This window comes from Globicephala melas, chromosome 21, assembly GCF_963455315.2.
Source record: "Globicephala melas chromosome 21, mGloMel1.2, whole genome shotgun sequence".
Classification (NCBI taxonomy): Eukaryota; Metazoa; Chordata; class Mammalia; order Artiodactyla; family Delphinidae; genus Globicephala; species Globicephala melas.
The window spans coordinates 33,201,698-33,224,271 of record NC_083334.1 but is presented as its reverse complement, the minus strand read 5'-3'; the positions used below and the strand labels follow the sequence as shown (position 1 = coordinate 33,224,271).

Genomic DNA, 22,574 nt, shown 5'->3' with positions numbered 1-22,574 from the left:
ACATGCACATGTGAGAATCTTAGTAAGCATCTGATAATTTAAAATTAGAATGGCATAACGTTGCCCCCCAAATGTCGAGTCCCACTACACCTTCCAGACTTATTTTCACCTCGAACACCTTCCCTAGGCACCTCCACGCCGCTCACTTTCTCCTCTCCTATCGCGGAGGCCGGGCTGCGGGTCCTTCTCCTACCCTCCGCCCTCCCGGCAAGCCCTCTCCCCCCGCGCCCCGCGCCGCTCGCCCTCCAGGGCTGCGCTGTCCCGACGAGCGGGACAACAAAGGCGGCAGCGTCGGGCCGGGGTCTCGGGTGCCCCTCCCGCCCCCCGGAGGCGCGGGGAGCCGCCTGGTGACAGCGCCGCCCGCACCCGTCCTCGGCCTCCGCCCGGCCCCGCGGGCCCCGCGAGTTTCCCTCGGACCCGGCCGGGCCTCCCGCCGTGGACTCAGCCCGCACCGGCGTCCCGGCCCCCGCCCCGGGCCCCGGATGTGACGGCACCGGCGCCCTCGGCACCCGCCCGGGGCGCGGGGAGATCCCAGGACGGCGGCCTGGGGGAGGGGGCCTCCGGACCGCGTCGCCACCTACCCAAGTGAGGAGGCTCTCGCACAGCTCCACCCGCTCCAGGGACTCCACGTTGAACATCTTCCCGCCCGGGCTCGCGGCCGCCCTGCCTCGCCAGGAAGCCCGCGGCTCGGCCCGGGGCTGCGTCCGAGGGTCGGCCTGCCCGTCCTCCGCCCGGCCGCCGACTCCGTCCGGAGCTGGCAGCGGCACCCGCAGCGTCACCGGCGCCCCTCCTCCTCCGGCCCGTCGGGACCGCGCGGCACCGCGCGCGCGCGCGCGCGCGCCCGCCCCGCCCGCGGACCTGCAGCCCCGCAGCCCCGCAGCCCCGCTCCCGCCGAGACCCCAGCCCGGCCCGAGCCGCAGTAGCCCAGCACTGCGCACGGCCGCGCCCGCCGCCCGCTGCGTGTCGCCCCCGCGCGCTCCCCGCCGGCTGGTCCCCGCCGCGCCCTCACGGAAGCGCGGCAGTGCGCGTGCGCCGTGCCCGCGCGCCCGGCCCGGAGGAGGCAGCCAGTGGTCGCCCGCGAGGGTGGCGGGCAGCCCCGGAAACAATCTGTGCCCTCGGCCACCGGGAGCTGGCGAGGTGTCCTCCACGGTGCAGAGGTACGCGCGGCCGAGCGCCGGCGGGGCCCCGGCCTGGGCGGGACGGCGGGGCGCCTTCCGCGGGGAGCCGGGCGGCCCCGGGCGCCGGCGCTGTGAGGCCGACGTGGCGGGCTCGGGTCGCCGAGGGCAGCCCGCCGCTCCTGCTCGGGCCGCGCGGACCTTGCAGCCCCGGGAGGCGGGGGTGGGTGTGCGGCGCCGGCCAGCCCGGGGGACCGCGACGGTTCCCGGGGCCTGTCCTTCCTTCCGCAGTGGCCAGGGGACCGGCCTCGAGCTGCCCCCGTTCCAGTGGGTAAACCTCTGCAGGGTTACCGATGAATCGTTAGGCGATACAGCATGTGCAGAAAAGTGCACACAACGGACATGCCTAGAGAGTAATTAGTAATAAAACAGGCAGGTAAAAACAAAGAGAACTGCCCGTACCTCAGGAGGTCCTCCAGCACCTCATGTTCCTTTCTGAGCATCGTTCCCTCCCTAGACTGACTTTTATGATGTTCACTTTCTTGCTTTTCCTTATCTCTTTACCACCTACGTATGCATGCCTAAACAACACAGTTTTTCTTTGCCTGTTGTTGAGCTTCAGTCAGTGGAATCATTGTGTTATTTTATAGCTTTGCATTCATAGTAAGTTTGTGTAGATCCATAGGTAATTTTCAGTGCTGTCTAGTACTCCACTGTATGAATATAACAGTATATCCATGCTACTGTTGATGGGCATTTTGCTGTTCCAGTTTGGAGCTAACTAAGAACAATGCTATAAGATTCATACCCCTAGAGACTAGTACCAACGTGTAAGTTTCTTTAGCGATATGCCTTGGAGTCCTGGGATTGTTGAGTTATAGGTTGTGCGTCACTTTACCAGATGATGCCAAACATTTATGTGGGGTGCAAAAAAGTTAACTTACCGGGACACACCTTTCTGTGGTTTGCAGTTCCTGGAGCCCCCTTTCCCTGTTAAGACTAGGTTTTGTCATTGAGCTATCAGAACTGCCAAGACAGCATTGAGTTTTTCATGATGCTTTTCAGAGTCCCAGTTAACAGATTTTTCATTGTGTGAATGTAGAAGATCTTACCAGAAGTCTTCTCAGTGGTCTTTTAAAAATTATTCCCTACACCAAGGGCAGAGAAACCTTTAGAAGTGATAAAATGTACCTCACCTGCCTTTGTTTGGTGCCTCTGGACCTTTGTCAAACCAGAGTTTCTACATTCCAAGCTAGGTTATCTCTGTAAGGATCCCTGGCACTTTAAGTGAACATTACCCTTGTTAGACATGTAAAGTCATCAAGTCAGCCTGATGCCCGTGTAACCTGTCTTTGGATGTGGAGCCTTGTTGGAAGGCCTGTAATGGGTGAGCACCTTCACGCCAGCTGCTCTGGTTTTTAGGACTTTGACACAGTTGACCTCAGCCTCCGTTCTCAGGTTTGATGGCTCACCCACAATGCATTTGTGCATGATGTGCAGTGTTCTTGAGATTTCATTACGTAGCTCCAGTTACCCTTCATGAAGGAAATTATATTAAAAACTTCTTGAATGTGTGTAACTGTCTGCAGAAGCCATGTGGCCATCATGTTTTTACATGAGTTTGGGTAAAAAGACATGGAGTTTCTCCTTTGAAGTTACGGAATTTCCCATATTTCCCTTATTTGTCTGTGTTGTTTTGATTCATTTTTCCTGAAAGCTTTGGAAAAGACCAAAGAGAGGTGAGTGGCACTTGTCTTAGCTGTCTCCTTACTCCAGTTAGTTGGAGGCTAATTCTCATCTACAGCTGTTTATCACATTCAAGTAAACAGGGGAGTGTCCTTCACCGTAGTGTGCCAAGTTTATCCAGTTTCCCAGGGAATACATACTTAGAGCTTAGATCAAAGCGAGCTTGAGATGCTACTTAGTGTAGCTGTAAGGAAGGCATGGCCACATCTTATCATGGTTCTGCAGATTCCCTGAGGGTTGTTAATAATAGTAATCAAAATATTATAGCTTCCGTTAATTGAGAGCCTGTATGATGTACCAAGCAATATGTAAGTGCTCTACCTTTGTTATCATGAACTCCACAAAACTAGAGTGGTTTTGTGGGGTTTTTTGCCTAAAAAAGTGGTTGCTTGATATAGTTCAAGTTAATTTTATGTATTTTACACATGAGGAAGCTGAGACCCAGATTTTGCACAAGTACACAGTTGTCTGACTGCAAAGCTTATGCTTCTTCAATGTATTAAGCTACTCAGTAAGACTTAGCCAGCTAAGCAATAACAAAGCCAGTGCTGGAAATCACTCCCCCTTCTCTCAATTATCAATTTTTCTATCAATTATCAACACCGTTTGCAAGATCTATGGTGTTTTGTTTCTGTAAATCTCAAATAGTTAACAACAGAGTACTACTAACTTGTTTTCATTTGATAGGACCCTATGAAATAGATTAGATGCCATGTTTTATAAATTTAATAACCTTGCTTTGGGGTTTCAAGCGAGCAGCATTTAGTGCAAGGCCCCTGCAACATGTAAAATCCCCTGTGCGCTGCTCAGCGGGGTAAGAGGTAGCCAGCGCAGGCGCCTCCCTGTGCCAGTCACTGAGGTCTGCAGAGGGCACCATCAGGAAACTGGGAGGGTCTAGGGTGCTCTGTAAGAATGGTGCTGGGGAGATACGTCTTAAATCTTTGAGCACTGAAGTCTAATTTTCATCTCTGAAGGAAGGAAGCAGACACTGGCTTCTATTTTTATTGCTAAAGTAATACGTTCTTCAAAAGAATTCAGACTATAGAACTGTATCCTGGGAAAGGTGAGGATCTGGCTCTCCCAGGCCTGCTCCCCACTTGTAACCATTTTAACCTTTGGTTATTTAGCTTTCCTGCCTTTTTTTTTTTTTTTTCAATTCCAGAAAGCTCTGAATCAGAGAAATGTAGTGGTGGAGGGAACTTAAGAAATCTTCAGATCCAGCTTTCATATTTTGCAGAAAATGAGGGGTCCTAAGAGATTAAGCGGGGTCCCAGTTGTGGTGGCAGAATTGGAGGTAAACTCCGGGGCCTGCATGCCATGCAGCGGGGCTTGGGCTTGCCTGTGCCCTTGGTCCAAATCAGCAGCATTGATTTGTTCCAGATGAGCAGAGGTTGGAGGACTGAAGTTCAGGTTGACATTGGAATTCATTTTCAAGATTGGGGTATAAGGTCAACTCCTCAAGTAGAAAATTTTATTTCTTTTTATTGTTTATCCCCTGTATTCTTAGATTGGCTTCTTTCCAAACTGAGGTGGTGGCATAATACCTCATTTTTGAGCCAGCAGCACCTGCAGTTCCTTTTTGGACTCCTGTGATAAGAAAAACTACTGGCGGAAGTTAACTACTGAAGCCCCGACAGGTTGGTCAGACACCATTAGTAATTATCCATGTGAGGGCTGGGATTTCCACATGGCAGGGAAGTGCAGCTGACCTTTCTGTTCCTCTCTGAGACTTACCAGCAGTCTCCTCCCTTCCTACCCTCTCTCAGCCTTCAGTGTCCTTCAGTTCTTCAGTGTCCTTCAATTCTAGTGTCCTTCAGTGACACTAGAATTTGTGGCAATAAAAAGTAACTCTTCATTTCAACAACTTTGGGAACTTTTGCTATAAAAATGATGCAAATAACATTACATGGTCCTGCAATACTTAAAGTATCCTGGATCTCTGAGCTCTTGGATATGTGAATGAAGCAGCGTCTGAAGGGTGTAATTGGTAGAAGTATGTCTTTATACAGTAGAATATATATATATAATTTTGATTATTTTATTTTTTTATTGAACTATAGTTGATTTACAATGTTGTGTTTCAGGTGTACAGCAAAGTGATTCAGTGATATAAGCATATATATATATATAAAATGTATAGAGTAGAATTTAGTCACATGATCACTGATTACACTTGGAAGGACACAGAAACAAATGTAACCCATTAAAACAAGAAATAGTACAAAGTAGTGAAACAAATGTAACCCATTAAAAAAAGAAATAGTACAAAGTAGTGAACTCCCTAAATGTACAGCTAGGAGAAAATCCTCCGAACTGGATTCAGTAATTGGAGGCTGGGACTCTCCACACAGGATAACACTTTGCTGATCTCTGAGCAGATGCAAGTAGTTCTCACTGACAGGACTCCTGACAGCCACAGCATCTTCAATTTAAAAAGAGGAAACCTGACAACATAAAGATCTAGATTGACTACATGGCCCACCCCAAGATTACTTGAGGCTTTTTTCTTCAGTTTCATTTGGCAGTTCATTTGACTCTTCTTTTGAATAAGATACTGAGGTTAGAGCTCCTTCTCTGAGTTTCTGGTGTGTGCTTTCATGAGGGATACTTGAAACCTGTCATTAGAAAGTTCCTGATACATCAGGCCATTACCATGTGTAAAGCTGATGAAAGCCACCTTTGATCTGTTTGTTTGCTTAAGTTTCTTCCATGAGAGGTAATTTTCTTACTAGCAGCCAGTTCAGGTTCTTTTCAAAGGTGTTAGACTTTCACACTCAAAGTTTCCTTTTAACAGAAACTCACCTGATTAATGATGATATTGAATAAAACTGTTTTCAGTGCAGGACATTACATAAATACAGGTTAATTATGATTAGTCATGTATATTTAATTGAATTTTATTGCCTTTATTTCCCTTTAGGTGTCTTACAAGATTTTAAGTAACTTTAGTGTTTGCCATCAGAAAAAAGTAGGAATAACCTGTGATATTTGGACTCTGATGTGGTTGGACCATCTCCCCTCATATCTATAGAAATTGGGTATTACCATTTTCCTCTAGTTTAGTGTATGGGAGGGAGAGTTTCATATCCTCCCTTTTCTCTTCATAAGGAAATGCAGCCTCAGGGTGATTCCATATTCCAGGCAGTTCCCAGAATTCTGAACCATAAACTGAGCTTAGTTCCAAGTGAGGCTAATCGTTTTCCAAGCAACAGAATTTTCATTAATTCAAGTAGTCTCAGTATAGCTATAAATGTTCTATAGCCTCCATGTCTTTTACTTTTCAAATTACTAACACCATAAGTAAGGTAAGTCACTCCTATTTAAACACATATTTATTAGGTCCTTCTGTGTACAGGGCAGTGTGCCAGGTAATACAGGAATATTTACAGAAGAAGACAATATATTTCCTTCCGTATCCATACATGGTACATTCCATGACGCACATTCAGTGCCATGAGGGAGAAGAGGGATGTGATCTATGTGGAGAATTTATTTGGTATTCAGGAATAAGAAAAGAGCAATTGGGCATGAGAAATGTCTTTTCTTCTTTAATGATTTCAAAGAACTCATTAATGGGGCATTCCCCACTGGAGATGTACTTAATGCAACCTACCTCAAGTGGGTGCTACAAAAAACTACATATATCAGAAGTCAGCTACATTTATATCGTTTTTATTAATATAATTCATTTTCACTGTGTCGTTTTTAATTTTCATCTTATCTCTTTTTCTTTTAGACCTGGAATGGCCAAATATCAAGGTGAAGTTCACAGTTTGAAACTGGATGATGATTCAGTCATAGAAGGAGTAAGTGACCAAGTACTTGTGGCGGTTGTGGTCAGTTTCGCTTTGATTGCTACCCTGGTATATGCACTTTTCAGGTGAGACTAAAGGACAAAAGAACTTAAATAATACGTATTTCCAAGGGCCACTGACTTTCTGACTGCTTCTAGTAATGTTTAATACTTAATATTAAAAGCAAGTAATAAAGCTGATTCACTTTGTTATAAAGCAGAAACTAACCAAAAAAAAAAAAAAAAAAAGCAAGTAATGAGTTCAGTGATTGTATGTATTTACTAAGGTATTTTATTTTCCACTAGGCTCTAAATGCTACTGTGTATTTTTCCCGTCATCAACTGTCTAGTCAAAAAAATTTAGATTTATCACCCATATTTTGAATAAAATGTTAATATTTTCTGTTGGAGTATCACAGTTTTAAAATGTAATTTTCATAATTGAATTCATCAACTTATAGGTGATATAATAGGTGCAAATATATTTTCAGTGTTTAAATGAAAAAAACTGGGACAAAAAAATCTTGGACAGTATGGAGGGATTAAGATTAGAATTTAAATTGCTGTTATGTAGGATTAAGTGAATTAATAAATGTGAAACACTTAGAACATAGGGTTGTTGAGAGGATTAAAGGAGTTAAAATATTTTTTTAAAATTACTGTTATAGAATCAGGAATACTATTTAAAGGTCTTAGATGTCTATGTACCAATAAACAGAGATAGGGTAATAAAGTAGAAATTTAAGTATTAACACATGGAGATAAATAAAATTTTGTATATATTGTTGAAAACAGAAATGACAAAAGTATAAAGTAGAAAAGAGATTACAGTAATTCCAAAAAGTACAGATCTCTTAGTTTCTTATAAAAATTATAGAAAGTATTATTAAACAGAATATGAGCATTCTCTTTTACCTCTGCATGGTTAGTTTCTTATTAGGGTGACATTATCTTGATTTCAGTAGAGTATTTTACACGGTACCTGGTGATGCCCTTGTGGACATAGTGGGGAAATGATGACCAGATGGTAGCAGATTTAAGTGAGTTTATAACTGGTTGACAGATCATTCCCAGGAGTGCTGACTAATGTTTTAGTGTAAGCCAAAAAAGAAGGACACTGAATTGTTGCAGGGCTCTGCTTCTGAGCCTGTTCTTCTCATTTCTGTTAGCAACTGGGATGAAGAAGACAAAAGAAGCATGTTTGTTAAATTGTCAGTTGGGATGGATAGCTAATGTATTGGTACAACAGAATCAAGATTTAAAAATGGGTCATCCCATACATCTGTGGTCAGCTGGTTTTTGACAATGGTGCCAAGACCTTTCAGTGGGGAAAGATTTCAACAAATGATGTTGAGACAACTGGATAGCCACATGCAAAAGAATAAAGTTGGACCCATACTACATCATATGCAAAAATTAACTCAAAATGGATCAAAGATTTAAATGTAAGGGCAAAATTATAAAACTCTTATAAGAAAACATAGGAGTAAATCATGAAGATTCTTAGATATGATGCCAAAAGCATGATCAACAAAAGAAAGAATAGACAAATTGGAATTCATCAAAAGTAACAACTTTTTTTGCTTCAAAGAACTTCATCAAGACAGTGAAAAGTCATTTCACTGAATGGGAGAAAACATTTCAAGTCATATATCTGATCAGGCCCTTATATCTGAATATGTAGAGAACGCAAAACTCAATAATAAAAAGATGAGTAACCCAATTAAAAAACGGGCGAAGGACCAGAATAGACATTCCTCCAGAGATATACAAATGGCCCATAAGTATGTGAATAGATGCCTGACATTCTTAGTCATTCAGGGAAATGCAAATCAAAACCACAGTGAGATACAGCTTCATACCCACTGGGATGGCTACGTCCAAAAAGTCAAATAATAACAATTGTTGAGGATATGGAGAAATTGGAACCCTCATACACTACTGGTAGGGGAGTTAAAATGGTGCAGCCAGTTTGGAAAACTATCGGTTCCTCAAATGAGTAAACATAGTGCTACCATATATGCTAGCAATTTTATTCCTAAGTATATATACCCATGAGAAATGAAAGCATATCTCCACATAAGAACTTGTACAGGAATGTTTACAGCAGGATTATTCATAATAGCCAAAAGGTGGAAACAGATGAATGGCTCCATCAATAGATGAATGGGTAAACAAAAGGTGGTATATGAATGCAATGGAATATTATTCAGCTTTAAAAAGGAATGACATACTGATGCACACATGCTACCTTATGGAGGAAACTTGAAAACATTGTGCTAAGTGAAATAAGTCAGACACAAAAGGCCATATATTTGAGTCTGTTCTTATGTCCACAATCGGAAAATCCATAGAGATAGAAAGTAGATTAGTGGTTGTGTAGAACTGGAGTTGGAGATATGGGGGCAATAACTAAAGGGTACAGGGTTCTTTCTGAGGTAATGAAAATGTTCTAAAATTGACGGTGGTGATTAATTACACCTCAATCAAGCTGTTTTAAAAATGGGTCATGACTAGGCAAATACCAAAAAAAAAAAAATCTGCTCTTTACCTATTAAGAATGGGATGCAGATATGAATTTATTGTCATTTGAAAGTATCCATGATAAATTGTTGAGTGAGAATTAAGTAAAAGGCACATGACAAAACCATAGGTCAAGTAGCCCATTTTGTTTAAAAAAAGGATTTTTATACAATTAATTTTATTTAAAAATATTTTTCTTTTCCTTTATTTGTTTTTCTAATTTCTCTACTATGGATAATTATTACTTGTAAATAAAATATTTTTCCTCACAGACTGTAGTGATGTGAAGCCCAAAATAGAAGTTTCTATTAATAAGGCAATTGTATGTTGTAGATGCCAAAAACTTAACAGCATCAAGGTGTATTAATCAGAATAATCAGATAAAGGTCACATATAGATCATATTCAGTTTGGGTCAAGAATTTTAAATTGGAAAACATTCAGGGGAGGTTATCAAAATGGGTAAAGCTATGGAAACAAATCATATAAAAATGCCTGAAAGAACTGGGGCTATCCAGCTTAGGGGAAAAGACTGTAGGATGCAAAAGCTTTAAATACGATGAGAGCTTGTTTTGTTGAAGAAGAATTAGGTTAATTCTGTGTAACTTCATGGAGAGAACTAGGGTGTAAAGGACAAAACCTACAGATTTTTCCTTCTTATGTAGTGAAGGACCCAGTTCTTCCCTACCGTTTCTCTCCTGTGTCTCCTTTATATTTACACAGAACTCTTCACTTCTGGTCACCAAATGTGTGTGGGCTTTTCCCCTCCAGGCAGTTCTCCATGACACCAGCTGGGTGTCCCACAATTTAACTCAGTTCTGATACTGTCTGCCTGGAGATGGTGTCAGCTCCACAGGTTAAGGGCTCAGTCCCACAAGCCTGCTCGCCACCACACTTCATATGCCAACGGCAAGTAGTCGGTCCCCAAGTCACCCCCAGCTTCTGTCTGATTTCTGTCCCCAGGTTACCCACAAGAAATCGGAGGTTCCCGTGACCCCCTCCTCAGGTTTGATTAATTTGCTAGAGCAGGTCTCAGAACTCAGGGAAGCAGTTAGGTTTACCAGTTTATTGAAGGGTGTGATAAGGGATACAGATGCACAGCCAGACGAAGAGATGCATAGGGCGAGGTCCGGGGGGTCCTGAGCGCAGGAGCCTCTGTCCCCGTGGAGTTGGGGTGCGTCACCTTCCTGGTGTGGACGTGTTCCCCCACCTGAAGCTCTCCGGACCGCACTGCTGGGATCTCACGGAGGCTCCCTCACGTAGGCGTCATCGATTATTCACTCTGTTTCTGGCCCCTCCTCTCTCTGGAGAATTGGGGCAGGGGTGGCGGATGCTGAACATTCCAAGCTTCTAATCAGGACTTTGTCCTTCCGGGGAGCAGCCCTCATCCAGGAGCCCACCCAGAGTCACCTCATTAGAGCAAAAGACACTCCTGTCACCCAGGAATTTACAAGGCTTTCAGGAACTCTGTGTGAGGGGCCAGGTCAAAGACCAAATCTTAGAATACAAGGTACTCCTAGTACTCTTATCACTTAGGAATTTGCAAGTGTTTCTGGAGCTCTGTGCCAGGAACCAGGGGCAGAGACCAATATCTATTAATATATATTTTCTATTATCTCATACCGGGCCAATAGGTGGAGCTAAATGATGAGATTTTGGCTTAACCTAAGATACAACTTTTCAAATGATATAAGGTGCTCCCCATTACGTGGATGTTGTCTTGAATCTGTCATATGATTGGATGGGAGGTCAGTTTAAGTTGCTGTCCAGCTGTTCAGATTCAAATTCAGTTGGCAATTGTCGTCCTGCTACTTTAGCTGAAGTATTCAATTAATGAGTTAGGGGAGGGGTAACATGCGTACTAGAAGATTCAAACAAAGGAACTTTTTGTCTCTTTTCTGTAATTTCTTTGATGTCTGTAGTCATTATAATTCATCCTTTGTTTCTATTGTGGTAACATATCCATAACATAAAAGTTATCACTTTAAGTGTACAGTTCATTGGCATTAAGAACATTCACAATGTTGTGTAACCATCACCATTGTTTATTTCCAGAACTTTCTCATCATCCGAAACAGAAACTCTACCAGTTAAATAATAACTTCTTATTTCTCCTCCCCCTGCTCCTGGTAACCTTTGTTCCACCTTCTGCCTCGAGAAATTAGGCTATTCTAGGTACCTCATAAAGTGGAATTAGACCGTGTTTGTCCATTTGTGTCTGGCTTATTTCATTTAGCATTCTGGCATTTTCATTTAGTAATGCATGCAAGGTTCATCCATGCTGTATCATCTACCAGAATTTCATTCCTTTTTATGGCTGAATAATATTCCATTGTATGACCAAATTGAGCTATTTGTAATGAGGTGGATAGACCTAGAGTCTGTCATACAGAGTGAAGTAAGTCAGAAAGAGAAAGACAAATACCGTATGCTAACACATATATATGGAATTTAAGAAAAATAAATGTCATGAAGAACCTAGGGGTAAGACAGGAATAAAGACACAGACCTACTAGAGAATGGACTTGAGGATATGGGGAGGGGGAAGGGTAAGCTGTGACAAAGCGAGAGAGAGGCATGGACATATATACACTACCAAACGTAAGGTAGATAGCTAGTGGGAAGCAGCCGCATAGCACAGGGAGATCAGCTCCGTGCTCTGTGACCACCTGGAGGGGTGGGATAGGGAGGGTGGGAGGGAGGGAGAAGCAAGAGGGAAGAGATATGGGAACATATGTGTATGTATAACTGATTCACTTTGTTATAAAGCAGAAACTAACACACCATTGTAAAGCAATTATACCCCAATAAAGATGTAAAAATATATATATATTCCATTGTATGTATATACCACGTTTTGTTTATTCATCTGTTGATGGATATTTAGGTTGTTCCCACCTTTTGGCTATTTTGAATGGTGCTCTGTGAACGTTGGAGTACAAGAATCTGAGTCCTTGCTTTCAGCTGGAATTGCATGATCATGTGGTAATTCTGTTTGTAACTTTTTGAGGAACCTTCAGTCTGCTTTTCACAGCAGCTGCTCTGTTTTACATTCCCACCAGCAATGCACAATGGTTCTAATTTCTCTACATCCTGGCCAACAGTTGCTACTTTGTGTTTTTTTGATAGTCATCCTACTGGGTGTGAAGGGGTATCACACTGTGGTTTTCATTTGCATTTCACTGATGACTAATGATGTTGAACATCATTTCATGTTCTTATTGGCCATCTGTATGACTTCTTTAGAGAAATGTCTATTCAAGTCCTTCGTGCATATTCGAATTAGGTTGTTTGCTTTTTTGTGTTTGAGTTATTTCTATATTCTATCTTAATCACCTATCAAATATATGATTTATAAATATTTTATTTCATTCTGTTGGTTGTCCTTTTATACTCTTGATAGTGTCCTTTGATGCACAGAATTTTTAAATTTTGATGAAGTCCAATTTATCTATTTTTTCATTTGTTGCCTGTGTTTTGGTGTCATGGTTAAGAAATCATTGCCAAATCCAAGGTCACAGAGATTTCCCTCTGTGTTTTTTTCTAAGATTTTTATAGTTGTAGCTCTTAAGTTTAGGTCTTCTATCCATTTTAAGTTAATTTTTGTATATGGTATGAGGTAAGGGTCCGACTTCATTATATTTGCATATGGATATCCAGTTTTTCCCACACCATTTGTTGAAAAGACTGTCCTTACTCCACGGAAGGGTCTTGGCATCCTTGTCAAAAACCAATTGACCAGGGACTTCCCTGGTGCGCAGTGGTTGGGACTCTGTGCTCCCGATGCAGGGGGCCTGGGTTCGCTCCCTGGTCAGGGAACTAGATCCCACATGCATGCCGCAACTGGGAGTTTGCATGCCATAACTAAGGACCCTGCCTGCCGCAACCAAGACCTGGTGCAGCCAAATAAATAAGTAAATAAATATTTAAAAAAAAACAATTGACCATATATGTGAAAGTTTATTTCTGGTCTCCATGGTCTATTCCATTGGTTTTATACGTTTGTCCTTATTACCAGCACCACATTGTTTATACTGTAACTTTGTGGCAAGTTTTGAAATCAGGAAGTGTCTTACAACTTTGTTCTTCTCTTTCAAGATTATCTTGGCTATTTGGAGTCCTTTGAGATACCGTATAAATTTTAGGATGGGTTTTTCTATTTCTGCAAAGAATGCTGTTGGGATTTTAATAGGGGTTGCACTGAATCTGAAGATAGATCACTTTGGATAGTATTGACATCCTAACAATGTTGTCTTCCAATCTATGAACATGGGATGTCTTTCCATTTATTTGTGTCTTCTTTAATATCTTTCAGCAATGTTTTGTAGTTATAATTAATTTCTTTTTAAATCTTTTCTATTTGGTCTTCCTTCTTAAGCCATTAATAATAACTGCCATGTGTTGACATACCAGAAGCCAGTCAAAAGGGTCTGGTAGGCAGGTTAACCTATGAACCACATGCTTGCATATTTGTAAACTTTGATTCAAACTTCCTTTCCTGACCCACGCTTTGGGTATCATTGCTTTCCTCATATCAGAGGTTCCTGGCTCTTTTCCAGGGCTACATATAACTTAACTGGTTTGACAGTTTTGGTTTCTCTTTTCAGAGAACTTAGAAGGACCATAAATCGTTGATAAATACACTAACAACACATGTACTTCTGTTTCATAGCAGAGCCACTGTTTTCCTTGGCATCTCACTTTAGACCTGCTTAGTGTCAAATGCCATCATTTTCTCATAGCTAAGGTGATCATATTGTTAAAGAACAAAAATTAAACCAAGTAAATTTGAAGATCTAATTGGCTTTACTAAGCTATTCATGAATCAGGCAGCACCCCATCCAGCAAGTAGAGAGATATTTCCGGGAGTTGTATGAAATAGAAGGTTTTTATAGGCAGAAGGAGGGTGGGGCAAGGAAGTTATTAGCAAAAGAAAAGTTAGGATTATTTCAGGCCAAGACTTCTTCTTCTGGGGGAAGGAAATGGCAGGGGTCTTATCATGCAGGCTACCTCCTTGGTACTGACCAGGAAACCCCAGATTGACCAATTCAGATCCCATTCCTGGGGAAGGTGGAAGCTGCAGTTGGGCCAGGTGTGAAGTCTCGGTTTGGTGGCATAGGCTTTAGCACAGGTGATGCCATTTGAGACCTGAGGTTTTCTCTATAACAGTATGTTCCTGATCTTCTAATCTAGCTTTCAATCTATCTTGATTAGATTTCTAGATTTTTGGTTCTGTACTCAAAGTTACCAGTCACAATTAGCTACCTGAGCTACAGGCCATGTTTAGCATCTTGGGCTGTTTGTTCTTGTTCTTGGCTATACTTTGACTTTTCTAATATTCTACTATCAGATTTAAGAATTTTATATCTTCTCTTTTATGGAAAGAGACCAAAAGAAAGACCTTCCAGTCACATGGTTTATATCAATCCTCAGAAAACCATGACTGTTTTTTTCCAATGAAAAGGGAATGTTTTTTCATTGTCAAAGAGCTGAGAATTTCCAGTTAGCTGGGTGTTTCCTGGTGTGTAAATAGGCTGGTTCCTGAGCTGTTCCTTGATAGATTGTTTTTCCCATAGAGTAGCTTTCTTTCACTGATTCATTTATTCAGTCATAAGAACGTAACATTTTAAAATAAATAATCCACCAAAATTTAAGGTGTTTAAACAGAATTCAAGTAGTTTCATTATATTTATGTTGAGCTTCTGATTAGATATTTGACTTTAAATTGTTTTTATGTCGTCTCTGAACTAATGGTTATATTTTTTTAGCTTTCTTTTCTAAAATTTAAATTTTTTACTAAAAATTAAATAACCCTGGGATGGATTTCTTTAATTTTCCTTATCCCATTAGAATATTGATTTAGAATTCTTATTGCTGTGCTATATTGGGTCAGCTAGAGAGTAAAGGCTCTTCTATAGATTAATAACACCGACACTGAGTAGACTTAAAATATTGCTGTTAAAGAGATTTACGTTTAGAAAAAACTTCTATAGCCAAATGAAACTAAACTGATTCAGATGTAAATCTTCACCCCTGACCCTACCAACCTAACCACTGCTTCTAGTTTTCAGTCCTCACTTCAGGCATCCCATCCTTTTATATGGACCTCTAACTTCCTGCCTTTGATTCTTCATTTTAATTGTTAATGTTAAGAGATTAGTGGTATCATAGGTTTGGGCTTTTCTACATTATACATTTTAGGTTTTGTTTTTCTCTGTCCCTCTCACCTCATAGGTGAAAAGTTGGGAGAAGGACCTAATTAGATATGGAAAAGTGTTCAAATACATAATACAAGAAATCTTACAAAAGAAATAAACGTGTTATATTATATGTAAGTCTGAAATTACATTCAATCCCCAAGGTACTAGGCCTCTGGATTTCATCATTTGCCAGTTAAACCTGAAATGAGCCGATAATCAGTGATCTCAGAATAGCCTAGAATGTTCAGTCCTACAGTTGGAGTACAGTTGTAGGCCATCATTTACATTTCTTATGTTGCTAGTAGTCTAGGTCAAAAATTAGACCCATAAGGAAAATGGATTCATCTAACAATATTTTATATTAAAACCGTATTATAATTTATTCAGCAGAAATGCACATCAAAACATTCACCCAGAAAACCAAGAGCTAGTACGGGTGCTTCGGGAACAACTTCAAACAGAACAGGTACTGTTGTGATATAAATCTGTGCATTTGTATGAGGAGTACATGTTATCACTCCCCTTGCATAAGAAATTGCGATGATGTATCAATAAATTCCTTTTTGGAAGCATGTGCTTCTTTCCTGCTTGGAGTTACCTTTATTATTCTATTGATTGTACATTTTCAGATTAAGCAAATGACTAGTCTAAATCTAATCAAGATGTTTTCATGAATTTAGTTTTAACTTGCTTTAAAAGACAACAATTTTCCTATTATTTACTTGTGAGGAAATAATTACCGTCTAATTGGCTTTAATGAAATGTAGTGGAAAAACTACTCTTTCTAAAATATATTCCCGGGCTTCCCTGGTGGTGCAGTGGTTAGGAATCCGCCTGCCAACACGGGGGACACGGGTTCGAGCCCTGGTCCAGGAGGATCCCACATGCCACGGAGCAACTAAGCCCATGTGCCACAACTACTGAGCCTGCGCTCTAGAGCCTGCGAGCCACAACTACTGAAGCCCGCGCACCTAGAGCCCGTGCTCCACAACAAGAGAAGCCACCGCAATGAGAAGCCCGTGCACCGCAATGAAGAGTAGCCCCCGCTCGCAGCAACTAAAGAAAGCCCATGCGCAGCAACGAAGACCCAATGCAGCCAAAAATAAATAAATAGATTTAAAAAAATAAATAAATAAAGTATATTCCCCTAAGACCTTCAAAGAAATGACTATAAGGGATGGCTTTTTTTCCTTTTCTTTTTCTTCAGTGATCAAAGTTGTTAAAACTACTTAGGCAATGAAGAAAACTTTTCTCCTCTGCCTCTTCTTTGCTTTTAACCATATGGATTCCCTAAGAACCAGAAATGTAATATATTTTATGAAAGCTGGTTTAAGTAGGACATTGTATACCTTCATGCTGAGATACCTAATATCAAAAAAAAAATTAAAAATTGATTGTCTACCCACCAGTCAAATTTTAATTCCAAAGAGGGTTTTTATGATTTATCCATTCACCAAATATTTATTGAACATCTACTATATGTCAGACATTGTTCTGGGCATTGAGAATTCATTTGTGAACTAAACAGACAAGAATTCTTGCTTCATAGAACTTAAATTCACTGATGCAAAAATGGTTTAAGCATATTAGTGGTACTGTGTTCCAGAGCTCTTGTTATCAATAATTCATGCTGGCCTGGTGTTTTATAATTTACAAAGTGATTTCACATACAACTATCTCATAATCTTCAGACATGTAACGACTATCAGGAATGTATGAATGAAACAGATGTTAAAAATAGAAGAAAGCTAACACCTGGGGAGTAGTTTGACATTTCTTATTGTTCAGCTAATGAATGCATGAGCTCAGCCTGTGTTACCCAGAATAACTTACTCTTTCTAACAGAGTAACTCCTGAGTTAATCGGCTTTTTATCTTTGGATATATCTTTTTATCTTTATCTTTAGACTGTGTTCAGGAAGGAAGGTAGAGACCATGCAGTTTAGGCAGAACAACACTGGAGCCTCATAAGTTTCTCAAACTTGTAAGACCTTAACTAGTGCACATCTAAAATTTGAGGATTACACAGTCCTGACTGTATTGTTAAGTATCTTTTAGCATGAAGGTGAATTTTGAAAAGACTGTGTGTGTCGTGGCTCAATATGCACTTGTCTTCTCACCAGGATGCACCTGCTGCTGCCCGACAGCAGTTCTACACTGACATGTACTGTCCGATCTGTTTACATCAAGCTTCCCTCCCTGTTGAAACAAACTGTGGACATCTCTTTTGTGGTAAGCAAACAATGCTGTTCTTGGTGAAAGTGACTATTTAGACCAAGACCCGTGTGTGTGCACAAGCCGGATTCCTGATTTTCTCTCTGTCACGTTTTGTATTTTGTGAGTGGGGCAGATTGCTTCTGAGATCCTGCTCTTGTTGTCAGCCACTTTTATTTAGTGTCCGTAGTTCAAAGATTAAAAAGACTGGTTATTCAACCCCCCAATAAACAGAAATGTGTTTCTTTGAATAGTGAGTTAAGGATATCTGTACCATGAGGGAGTCACTGAATTCCTCATTTTCATCGCTTTCTGGTGGTTTCATTTATTACTCCTCCTTCCCAAGGCGGCAGTGTTCTTCTCCCAAGGACCTTGCCCGAGACCTTCCCTTGGCTCTGCCACCTCTTTTTCACTCTGAGTCGGTGCAGAAGTTCTTACCTCTCTTCCTCCGGGACTTCCAGAGGCTTGGGAACCCTAGAACACGTAGAGGGATGAGAAGGGACGTTGATGTCGCACTAACTTAGTGTCAGGAAGGGGTGCTATCCACCCCTGGGCATCTCCTGACCTTCCAGGAAGAGTCACAGAGAGTGATGAGACATACCGCATAGCCACTGCTGGCTGTGGTCACGTGAGATTGGCAGGAGTCGGTTATTATGGGCCTGCTGTGTGCTGGACGCAACATACTCCATCTCATCCCAGCTCACAGGTGAGGAACCCCGAGGCTCAGCAGTGCTAAGAAATTTTACAAACGGCAGCCCAGCTGCAGACGGACAGAGCTAGGTTTTAAACCCGGGTCTGACTTCACAGCCTGTGCGCAGTTCTGTTGGGCTGGCCAAAAAGTTCGTTCGGGGTTTCCCATAAGATGTTACCAAAAACCCAAACGAATTTTTTGGCCAACCCAATACTATGTGAATGGTGGTTTATACAACTACTCTCTCCTTAAGGTTTATCTCATCATTAGACCTATTTTTTATTGGTAGTATTTCTTTCCCTTCGAACAGCTGTATGCAAGATAGGGTGCTAATTGCTCCCAAACCGTACTGATTTAACATGTAGCATACAGTGATTTGTGCTTTGCTTTCTCCCCTTTGTATCTTTTGTCTAAGAGTCAGAATTCCAAGGTATACAGTGTTACTGTTCATGCTGTTGGGGGTGAAATAAAGTATCTGGAATCCATTCCATGCTATGCAGGGTTTTGTATACCTTGTGCCCATTTAGTCAGTACTGACCAATCCCATCATTGCCTCATCCATGAATTTCAACCTCTTCCCTCAGGTTTTTGTCTAAGTAACTAACAAATTACAAAGCACTATTTCGGTGTCTATCCTTAATTATCTGTTGGAAGTGCTAGTGAGCAGCCAAATAATGAAAGATCAGGTGCTGGGGCAGGGGATTAAATGGCCATCAGAGAAAGCAGACGTTCCCCCTCAAACCTCTGGCCGACGTTCCTTATCGATTGTGGACTTGCTCTGGGTCTGGCTGTGCCTCGGCCGTCCCCTAGCACAGCACCCGAGGCAGGGGTTGGGAATCAGTGAGGTCTGGCAGGCTGGGCGAACTCTATTTGCCAGCCCAGGCTTAGGTGATGCACTGTGTGGATAACCCGGTCAGTTGAAAGATGGCTGTGCTGTGCTCTTGGTTTTACCTCTGGGTCTGGGGTAATAGGGTAGATTCCTTCCGATATCCTGCTCTTCTTGTCGGGACACTTTTATTTACTGTCTGTAGCTTCAAAGGTTAAAAAAAAAAACAACACTAGTTATTCAGCTTCTTAATAAATAGAAATGTGTTTCTTTGAACAGTAGTTCAAGGATACTGATACCATGTATATGAAGAGCATTTCAGCTTAGCTCCATGTGTGGAACTACAGTTCTGTTCCTTTACAGCAAGTCAAGAATAACAGCAGCAACAGAATTCACCTAACTTGCATTTGTAACCCACATTACTTTATGTAATTCCCCGGCAGTCTTATGAGGTCTTATTCTCATTTTACAAATAGACAGATCTAGAGAGATTGTGCCCCGGATTCAAGTCATTGAGTCATCTCTCCCGCCATCCTAGTTAAGGGAAAGCATCAGGCACATCACAGCAGATGTGTATGACCTGAAGTGTTTGATTTGCTGGACCATAGTTTTCCAGTGCAGGCAAGTGGCCACTACATAATTTGCAAACCAAGGACACCTGTACTCCAATCTGTGGAAAAAGTTACGGAATTAAATAAATTAACATATGTCAAAACACAGTGGACTTTGGGGTGAAAAGGTAGTAGATAAATCTAGGGCATCATTACAGATGGTAATAATACTAACATATTTATGATCAGTTTTGCTTTCATATGGTTTCTGTATGAAATTAGACTGCTCAAAGTAGTTAGTAAATATTATCGAATTAACACAGCACCCTGAGAGCAGGAAAAGATATCAGATACAGATGGTTTAGCTTTTTAAACTTGTCTTTAAATCATCGAACCAGTTTTTCCCCACAGTCACTAATGGTCAGGTTGGGCGGCCTTGGCTTCAGCCAGTGGCCTGCTCACCAGTGGCCTCGTGTACCATTATTTCTGCCTCTGGGATTTGTTCCTGCCATCGCAAAACCCAGAGTGTCCTCGCTCCTGTCTTCTGCCTGTCAAATCTTACCACCCCTACAAAGTTGGGTTCAAATTCTGTACACCTTTTGTACTGAAATTTAATATTACACACCTCAAGATGTAACTACTTTCTGAGTCATGTAAGTATGTTACCTTGGTCCCCTCAATTTGATTGAAGGAGCCAGGAAGCAGTTAGTTCAGATTCACAGTGGAACCTGGATGATCCGAGAAATGGGGGCCTGCAGAGAAGAAACTGAATTGGCTCCTTAAATATCAGCCAGTATTTAAAAATACTCCTTCTTCATTTGTTACTGGTCTGAACTTTAGTGCCTATACACTTAGTGCACCTACCACCACTTTTTCAGGTCTGTAAATCCTCTCTCTAGGCTGTGTTTACCTGTTTCACTGCTCATCAATGCCTTCAAGAAGAAAAATCAAATCCATCCAGTACAAAAGTTGATTCAGTTACTTAACTGGATTATGAACTTTGTTAGGGCAGGAAGCGTGAAATCTTTGTATCCTTTGGCTCCTTTGTGCATACTACCTAATTACTATTATTGACACTTAAGTGACTTGGTTTTCTAAACTTTTAAAAAAATGGAAGTTGTGTTTCTGTAACATATATATCAAATTTGCAACAGAAAATTTATAGTGTGATTTGTTGGTTGTCATATGTACAGTAATGTTCAATTAATTACTGTTTTATTTATTCACATAGGAAATGCAGTATTTTCTATTAAGCCTCATAGCATTGAAGCAGTTAATGCATGCTTGCTTTTGATTGTAAAAATGCTTGTATCTTAACAGGTAGTTTAAATTAAAATATTTCTCAGTGGCTGGGAATTGTTATTAGATTTGAATTTGCCTTAAGACTTGGTTGGATAAAGTAAAAAAACATTTTAAAATAGGTGATGCTGTTAAAATATTTCAAATATATGAAACTTTCCCAGGATATATGGACTTAACAACATCAATATTAATGTTTTCTTCCCATTAGGTACCTGCATTGTGGCGTACTGGCGATACGGTTCATGGCTTGGGGCAATCAGTTGTCCAATCTGTAGACAAACGGTAATGTTTGTGCCCAGAAAACATCATTTGTACTAGCTCATTTTGTAAATTTTTATAGTTTCTGTATCTAACTCTTGAATTATTTTTATGTTTTTAGCAGAACTTCATTTATCCAAAGCTTCTCTGATGTTTCTCCATTATTTTTTTTAATGTCTTTAAGACACCTCAAAAAAAGGGAATTCCCTTTGATATCACTTCAGTCATAGTGAAAAACAGCTGGTACATGAACCCTTCCCCAAATCCTAATAAGTCTTTGTTGTAACACCAGCAAGGGAACAACTGAACTGGCAATCAGGCTTAAGCAAATATGCTCTGCATAGACTTCTTTTGAAAAAAATAATTTTTCAGTTGTACTTTCTTTTTAACCTGCCCATCTGTGGTGAGGGTCCAGACAGCTTTAAATGACGAACAATGCCTTTGAAAAATGTCTCTTGTGGAGCCGTGGCCACGTCGCATCACCCAGAGCAGATTAGCCTGTTACATCAGTACAGATGCTGCCTCCGAGGGACGCAGTGAGGTTTTACACACGCGTGTCGGAGACTGAAGTGTCAGTACGCTATCAAACGGCTCAATTTCTTCGACGAACTGGAGAAACAAAATTTTGTTTCGTTTGAAAAATCTGAGAAACTGATATTTGTAGTTTTTAAGTTAATAAATATAGCCAAATGGGATGTTCTATTCACTTTTCAGAATTTCCTTTATATTATTCTTTTCATTTAAAATATATGCCTGTCTGATAATGACTCACGATCAGGTACACAGACAGCCTCTCCTTGGGAAGTCTTCCAGTGCAAACGGACGTCCCGACCAGGACGGAGAGCTTCCAAGTCAGGAAGCTGAACTGAGCGCACGCATTTACTTTTGCTCCCTCTGGCAACCCCACCGAAACAGGAAAGGCGTAAACCCACAGGGACCACAAAGTAAAATAAGATTAGAGAAGGCACAACAGTTGTTGAAAAATTCTTTGTACAATATAACAGACGTACAGGAAAGCACACAAAATAAAGAGGTACAGCTCGCTGACTTGTCACAAAGCAACACCTGAGTAGCCACCACTCAGATGAAGAAACAGAAACTGGCCACAGCCCCAGAAGCCTCCTCGGGACCCCTTCCAAATCTCCCCCCCTTCCTTCCTCTCCTAGAGGTAGCTACTATTTGACTGTTAGGATAAGCATTTCCTTGATTTTCTTTACAGTTTTATTACCTTAGCATGCTCCTCTAAAGATTGCTGTTCAGTTTTGCCTAATTTGGGGACTGTATATAAATAAAACCATATAGTGTGCGCTGTTAAATACATATACACACACACAGAAATGCACACACGTGTGTGTGC

The 22,574-nt window shown here is 41.3% G+C and overlaps 2 protein-coding genes across 8 annotated transcripts in view; one reads left to right on the top strand and one right to left on the bottom strand.

The window, feature by feature from the left end:
- Positions 1-780, bottom strand: part of HOOK3 (hook microtubule tethering protein 3) — a 103,214-nt gene extending 102,434 nt beyond the window's left edge. The window contains exon 1 of the mRNA XM_030834459.3: positions 582-780. Within this exon, the coding sequence (XP_030690319.1) occupies positions 582-638 (57 nt within the window). The 5' untranslated portion in view covers positions 639-780. The remainder of the gene's footprint in view (positions 1-581) is intronic.
- A 201-nt stretch (positions 781-981) lies between these two features.
- Positions 982-22,574, top strand: part of RNF170 (ring finger protein 170) — a 29,975-nt gene continuing 8,382 nt past the window's right edge. Inside the window, exons 1-6 of one of the 7 annotated variants that reach the window (XM_060291417.1) lie at positions 1,019-1,157; positions 4,369-4,498; positions 6,598-6,667; positions 15,767-15,842; positions 17,499-17,607; positions 21,168-21,241. In XM_060291417.1, the coding sequence (XP_060147400.1) occupies positions 17,538-17,607; positions 21,168-21,241 (144 nt within the window). In that variant the 5' untranslated portion in view covers positions 1,019-1,157; positions 4,369-4,498; positions 6,598-6,667; positions 15,767-15,842; positions 17,499-17,537. Of the gene's footprint in view, positions 1,158-4,368; positions 4,499-6,597; positions 6,742-15,763; positions 15,843-17,498; positions 17,608-21,167; positions 21,242-22,574 lie in introns of all 7 variants that reach the window. The other 6 variants (XM_060291415.1, XM_060291414.1, XM_060291413.1 and 3 more) reach the window with 6 other exon arrangements.